The 7,797-nt window shown below is 39.6% G+C and overlaps 2 protein-coding genes across 2 annotated transcripts in view; both read right to left on the bottom strand.

The window, feature by feature from the left end:
* The window catches only part of uqcrq (ubiquinol-cytochrome c reductase, complex III subunit VII), a 4,050-nt gene extending 3,183 nt beyond the window's left edge, over positions 1-867 (bottom strand). Inside the window, exon 1 of the mRNA XM_010754760.3 lies at positions 734-867. The gene's annotated coding sequence lies outside the window, so the exon portion shown is untranslated. The remainder of the gene's footprint in view (positions 1-733) is intronic.
* Positions 868-3,196: 2,329 nt separating this feature from the next.
* On the bottom strand, positions 3,197-5,880 carry gdf9 (growth differentiation factor 9). Its single transcript, XM_010754774.3, has 2 exons — positions 5,394-5,880; positions 3,197-4,220 (listed from the first exon to the last, which is right to left on the bottom strand). Exons 1-2 carry the CDS (start codon positions 5,758-5,760, stop codon positions 3,280-3,282), a joined length of 1,308 nt encoding a protein of 435 aa, XP_010753076.3. The 5' UTR covers positions 5,761-5,880; the 3' UTR covers positions 3,197-3,279.
* Positions 5,881-7,797: the final 1,917 nt, after the last annotated feature.

The following is a 7,797-nucleotide window of genomic DNA, read 5'->3' as shown; positions in this document are numbered from 1 at the left end:
AACAGACACTAGCAACGAAAATTTCTCACAACCACAACATCAGGTTTGCCGGCAAGGGTCACAGCATGATACCCAGCCAAAGGACAGGTCCAACAACTTTGAATTATTTCCTGTGTGTTAATGCATTTCTCATATGTATTTATTTACAGAGTATCTTAGTAAAAAATAATAAACAGCACTTTATCTATAGCTGCATTATTGGATGTTAGATAAATACACATGGAGGGTTCACTGTCTGACAAACATCTGTAATAAACATTAAAAACGAGCTAATAAAAGTAGCAGCTGTGACCTTCAATAAACATCTTTGTGGTTAACTTATTTAACAGCATTACTGGCTGCATGTTACAGATTTATGATGCGTTCAATGACTTAATTTTACAGATGTTTCCACCGAAAAATAAGAAACCCGTTACTATGTGTAATAAAGTTGTTCATAAAACGATACATTTTAAAGGTTAAGGGTCAGATTATCTTGATATAACACTGTGAACTTTAAAAAAAAACGAGATTAAAGCGTAAAAGGACGAGCTGGCTGTGGTTATCTGTGGTAGCTACATGTGAGCATCGTCAGTCCTTGAAGCTCCTCCGTCTCTGACTCACTAACGAGCTCGTTTCATCGAACAAAGAGGCGATATAAAGTCACTCCGGTTACGATGAAGTGAATATATGAAGCTATAAGAGCGGATAGAGGCTAAAGTACGCCTGTTATAATCGTGACATTGAGGCTTACCGTGCTGCTGCTCCGCTGTGTTTCAGGTCCACATCCGGTGCCCTTCCGTCTTATCGACGCCTCCAGCCGGCCGCGAACACCGAGGACACACCGCCACCAGGCGGACTGGAGGCTCCGCAAGTCGGCGTCTGTATTGGTGCATTTACTGCCCTCTTCTGGACTTTACTTCTTTACTACTTCTCTTTTAAAACATATTTTTATTAACCCAGTTAAAACAAGATATCCCATAATGATTTTCCTCCCTTATTATACTCTTAAAAACTGTTCTCAGCTGTTCCTGTCTTCTGCAGCCCTGCCATCATCTCTTCCCTTTCATAACCATGACAAGCAACAATCACATGCTCCACTGTCTCTCCCACAGCTACACCGACCGGCTGGATGTTTTCCTAATATACTGAGTTTACTGTGCCCTATTCTTAATCTGCTCATGGTCACCTGCTCTGCTCTGCTACACCTTGTAATTTATATAACTGTCTCCCTTTTTCCTGGTTCTTCCAATGTTGTTTCCATTGATTGATTATTTCCTTCCATATTAAACTTTTTCCTTCTGCTTTTGATCATTTTACTCTCATTTCCACCTCCTCTTTCTTTACTGCCTCCTTAGCAACTTTATCTGCTTTTTCATTCCCTTGTATCCCTAAGTGAGCTGGTACCCACATGAACGTTATTTCCCTCCCCTGTTGTCTTAATCTGGATGTTTTTAACAGTATTTCATATATTTTCTGGTGTGTTTTCCACCCTCTGGTCCACAGTCCATTACTGTTTTCAACTCATTATATTCTTTTGATTAATACAGTTAAAATCCATCTTCTTCCCTCTTTTGCCCCCACATATTTATCCCCATATTTCTCTGCAATGTTTAATTTTGCTGCAAAAGTCTAATTTCTCTTCACATACTTAACTCTAATGTATGTTTAATATATGTTTGCATGCTGCTACTGTATGCTTGTTCTATCTCACACTCAAGCACACTCTTAACCCCGACTTCCACTCCTCCCGACCTCTGCAGCCCTGAAAACATTGCCCTCCTCTCTCCTGTCATACCTCCTGCATGAAATAAAAAACCCAGCTGAGGTTTGAACCAGGCACCTTCTTGCTGTGAGAGAGACAGCGCTAACCTCTGCTCCACCACGCCCTCTATTCCAAAAGGTTATTATTGTAACCAGACCTCATGTGACTTTAACAACTCAACATGACAACAGTTGTCACAAGTACTAACAAACCAAGTGGAAGCTATTGCCAGGTCCACGATCCTGCCTAGGCTATATATACACTCAGATCTTCCAACCAGTCTGTCACAACTGAAGAAGCCTCTTGGGTGAGAGGCAAAACATTTTCACAGATTTACAGCTCAAGTTCACTTTCCCCATATTTAACCCTTCTTCAAGAAAGATGACCTGGATGACTGAGATCCTCCACAGAATTAATCTAACCAGTTTTCTGTTTGTGCCTTTCCCAACGTGGGGTGTGAGTGCGCAGACTGAGGCTGTGGATCTCCTGTAAACTCATGTGTACAACTGATTCAGTTTTCCACATTATGATTTATATCTGACCCTCAAGACCCCAGAAAATACAGTGACATTTCAGAAAATAATCTGAACAGGGGAGTATCTTTAACCACTCCCTTCTCTGATGGGGTCTTAGGGAAAGTGGAGTCTATGTATAGTGTTGTATCATTTTTTTCCCCTGTGTTTTTTTGAGACAGCTACATGCAGGCAAGATTTATGCATCTTATTTTTTTTATTTTCCAACTTTTTAGACAATGTTATTATTTTGAATATCCATAAGCTGAGCACAGACACACAGTGAATTCATTCAATTTGCATAAATAGACACGATATGCATTTAGTCACATTCAACCAGTACAAATTCATAAGTATGCACTAAATTCATACGTATGCAGTCACTCAGTGACCAGAAGTAATAAATACACGCTGAAACCTCGACAACTTTCATTCTGGATATTCTCAAGACAGCTGCCATTCAGACAACATCTGCAATCCCCAGGAATAAAACGATATGTAAAAGGTTTGATAAGACTTTGTGACTGCTTTTTCATCTTTTGTCCAGAACAGGGCTACTTAAAACCTTTGTGTTAAATTAAAGAATAATGACAGACCACCCACCCAAAATAAATTAACAAAAACAAAAAAACACAACTTAAAAAAATCAAACAAAATCATACGACGCTCATTTTCTTCAAGTATGTCTGATTCAATACTATATTCCAAACAGTAAGTTGAACAGGAGGCAGTGGCACCCTCTCTTATCATGCCTTAACAAAAAGGAAATAAATGTCACCTTTCCACATTTTTCATTAGGATAAAATACTTCTCAAGTAAACACACGTGATTAAGTAAACACACCTGCTCCAGATCAAACTTCTTTCATGCACAATGATTTTATAAATTCATGAAATCACTGATTCTGGTCAGAGTATCTGATACTTAGAGTTTGCTTGTGACAACTGTTCAGGAGGTTTGTGGTGATTTTTTTTTTTAACTCAGCCTGTAAAAAAGGAGGAAAAAAAAAGATGTTAGCTGGCTTTAGCGACATGTGCACCTGGTGGCAATCATATCTTCAAACTCCCTGTAAACATAGGAGCCGTCCTCCTCAAAGATCATGACACTCAGGGGGCTGTAATGCGAGGGAACGCACGAGGGCCTGGGCACAGAGGAGTCAAGCTTCTCGTAGATGATGGTTTGCACCATGGTGTGGACAGGAGACCCGTAGATGAAGCCCATGGTCCGCGGGCAGATGCCTCTGCAGTACCTGGGGTTGTACTTTGGTGGAAAAACAATCCAGTGATCCAGTTTGAGCTGGCTGAATCGCACCCTGAAATCGTACAAGGCGCAGTCACTTGTCGGGAACTCAGAGCTCGGAAGAAGCTCCGGCAGGTGGATATCCAGATTTTTATCACCTTGTTTGCTCTTTAAAGAGTCCCTCTTCCATCTCCTCTTTTGGCCCATCCTCTGTCCTGGTCTGAACGCCATCTGCTTGTGAAATGTGTTCACTGCAGTGGCTGGTCTTTGACCAGCTTTGGCATTGATCAGTAACTTCTGGTGGGTGATTTTGCTGGTATCAGTGAGAAATAGAAGCAGAGGAGGGGGCCTGAGGGTGAACTTCTGTTGGCCTTTGCTTCCATCCCCCCTGGACCTTTGTTCGTCTGGACAGGTGACATTAATGAGCAGGTGTATGTTCTTCTTTGGAAACTTTAAGAGAGGCTGGAGAAACAAGGTGACGTCGACCTCCACCCAGTTCTTCCTGCTCCTCCCATCTGCGCTGGCTGTGAAGTTCACAGCGTGGTAAACCCCGGGACACAGAGGACACTGGTTTGAGAGCTCCTGCTCCTTGATACTCAGGTAGCACACAGAGTTGACAGGTGCTGGATGGTCGTCGTCTAAATTGTACAGCAGGACCGACTTCAGAAGCTGTTCTTTTCTTCTTACCTGATCAAGGCTGTAGGAAAGATCCTGTATAAAACTCTCTGAGGGAAATATGAGAAACATTAGACACATTGCATATCAGTCCTACAAAGTCACGACAAAAAAAAGTCCATGTAGTCATGATTATACAAAGTTTTAATGAGTAAGAACATCTTGCGCAAATGCATGTTTAAATGCTTAATGTTGCTGCTGAGGCACCCCATGTGAAAATGCCAATTTACGATTGAATTGATCAGTCTTCTGATCCCCCTCTGCTAACAAATTTATATTAAACTGTACAAAAATATTCAAAAACGGCATAAAAAATTATTTTTTCATACCAAATGTAATCATTCTGTCAATGCTGCAACTGAGTCTCTTTATCACCAAGAGTTTTTTGTAGTTTTGAAAATAAAATATATTTAAGAAAACAAAGAACCAGTTATTTAGATAAAGTCTCTACTCAGATTTAATCCGATGCTTTGACCAACACACAGATTTGCTCATATTAGGAATATTTTGTCCAATTTTATTTGAATATTTCATTACAACATAATACAATATTAGCTATCAAAGTCATAACACAGGCTTCAGGATTTAGCCAGTGCCATCCTCTTTTAATCCAACTTTATGTTTTTGTCTGAGATTGAGCAACATTTAGTTAAATCTGTTAAAAAGGACCAAAGGACAAGTAAGTGCTGTAATGTTCTACACGGTTCATAATGAATTTCAGACACACAAAATCTGTGTCATTTGTACATCACAGAAAGGAGATTAAATCTCTGTGTTGGTTTCCTATTGACCCTCTGTGCACTGTGTATGTTCCATGTTGCAGTAGTACAGTGAACATAGCAGATTACACATTCATTATACAAAAATTTGACCTTCTATACTGAAATAACCTTCGTTTTCTGTGCATTTGCACAATATAAACTAAGATAAATAACAGATTAATAATGCAGATTTTGACACAGCCTGTTATACTAAACACAGACACATCAACAGATAATAATGCAGGACAGCCCCTGTGTTTATTATGTTCTTATATAGTTAAACTCTCCTGACAAATATGCACCAAAACCCAATTACAGACACCCCAAATTTGGGTCTTTTGATGCCCCTAGTGGTCCATGTATATATGAAGCCAAAGTTATTAGAAATTTGTCATCAAGCCTCAACACTGTAAATGTCTGTAACATTAGAGTTTACAGTTAAGGTCCGTTTCTCTTGCTTACCTTGATTACTTTGTGCAAGACATTCATCTCGTGGCTTGATCAGTCGGATTGTGTTGCAGCCTTTACTTCCGTCCAAACTCCTCTGCACCCTGGAGGACTTCTTGTAAACGTCCGTCAGATACTTCATGTACTTGTGCTCGGGTTTCATCTTCTTCCTCAGGCCTGGGTTCCACCTGGATCCTCCGTGCTCCGACAGAGCTTTGAGCAGCGGGGAGAAGATGCTGTCGTAGGTGAAGTCGCCCAGGTGGTGGAGCGCATTGGAGGCAGTCACAGAAGATTTAACCAGCGGGCCGCTGACCAGCAACAGTAAGGTAACCGTGCGAAAATAACCAAGGATAGCTGACAATGGCATTTGTTTTTCCATCATAAACAACGAAACCGGTCCAAACTTAGAGAGACTCTCCACTGAGAGCTCGAGGTCAGCAAGACAGCGCACGTGCTGCAGGTGATCAACACACGCAGGTGTTGGCAATCACCTCTGTGACTCATATAACTTTAGCAGGTAAAGACTCATGTCTTATCAGATAATATGCACTTTAATGTAATCAAACAAATATCAACATGGAGGAGTAAGCGTTACCATTAGTGTAAACACCTTAGAATAAAATCTGTCTCCTTGCCAAATGTCACCAGTCATTCCTTAATTCACTCTCTGTTTCTTGCGTATTAACCAAAAATGCTACAAAACAAAATCAAAGATGTTTCACAACATGTGCAAAAAAATATAAAAATCCTAATGAAAAAGTAGTATCAATGAAATGACAAACTTAAAAAATAAACCTTTGCATATTACAGTGACTATCTGTGATGATCATGTTAGTTTGCCTGCCCTCTACTGGCTGAAATATGGAAAGCAAATAGAGAGACACAGCATGATCTGTTAAAACCATCAAAGATAAACTGAAAAATGTGATTTAATTCATTTGTGGGGATGAACAGTTTTGTTTGTTTGTTTCTAAAAGTATCAAAATGATGTCTGGTCCATCCAACACATATCACATTATGAAGGGTGGTTGTAGCCTCTAGGGACCGAAAGCCAGACATTAAACTTCAGTTATAGTTGTGTCTCAGTTTCACAGCATACTAAAACTAAAATATCCACTAATCTGCATATTATTCTGTTTTAAAGTAGCATATATTAGTATACAAAGCTTGTGTGTACTTTTCCATTTTGTATCAACAGGAAATGATGCAGGACCTGGGCCTCACTGCAGTATTGTTGGACAATCTTTGTTGTTTGCAAATTCTGAACCATTAAAGATGAAACATAGGAAGCCTTTCTGGGCTACATTTCCTTTTTATGATCTCTCAGTTGCTTTGCAGTGTTAAAAAAAAAAGAAAAAGTTTTGAGGTGGGATTAAGCACGTAATGCGGTCTGCTCTGTTTAATAGTTGCTGTGAGGGCAGCTGTCCTTTGTCGGGATCATTATGCAAGCAGCTTCTTTTCCAGATAAGACAAAGGACATTGTTCTGGCACTGTTTTGCTCGCAGCTTCATTGTCTGAGCTCCAACTCTTTTCGTGTCATCAGGGAGTGCTATTCTCTGGGTCAGTTAAGGATAAAAATAGTGGTTTTGTACAGCACAGAAATAGTCAGATTGCTCTTTTTAAAGCATGTTTGATCTTGGAAAAGAACGGCATTCATTCATGCAGTCCATTCATTGACTTAAGGTGTACTTCTTTAACATTTAATCCAATAATCTTGGGTTCTTTTTTGTAGTTGAGACAGATCATACCAACTTGAATTCCTCTGTAATCAGTACCAAAATGATTGATTACCATGGGTTAAAGTAGGCAGGCTTAGCATGTCCTACTTAAGACTGTTTTTTAACCACATCAGATCGCAGAATGGAGCCCATGGAGGCCTTTCTCATCCATTACAGCTCAAGTTCACAAAGAGACTAATAAAGGAGACATTCCTCCACCCCGTCTAGTTGCCTGCTTTGCATATCTGGCCCCACAAAGATCCTCTTTACTTTTACTGAAGTTAGGAGGCAGCTTTTCTTTTAGTCTTTGTGTGCACTCGGTTTGCTTTGACTGAACTTTAACTGATTTAATTTTGATGATCAGAATATCATAAATCCACGATCCACTGTGCACAAAAGCAATAAGCAGTCTTACATAAACGCCATGACGTGTCTCATACCAGTGCTGATAGTAACAGTTTCCCAGGTGTGGTCTGTTTTCATATTTCCTCATAGTTTGAAGTTATGTATCAAGAGGAAACTACCAAGGTTTTATTACATGGGTTATGAAAATATGCATCACTGATTGTGTTGTTAGTAAGAGAGATAAATTAGATGGGTTCAAAATAACATAGCATTGTTAAAAGATAGAGTTTAACTAAAGGAAAAAAAGATATGTAAATTATAAATAGCATTCATAAATAATACATTTAACAGTGATA

The sequence above is a fragment of the Larimichthys crocea genome, chromosome I, assembly GCF_000972845.2.
Source record: "Larimichthys crocea isolate SSNF chromosome I, L_crocea_2.0, whole genome shotgun sequence".
NCBI classification, from domain to species: Eukaryota; Metazoa; Chordata; class Actinopteri; family Sciaenidae; genus Larimichthys; species Larimichthys crocea.
This window is presented reverse-complemented; position numbering and strand designations above follow the sequence as displayed.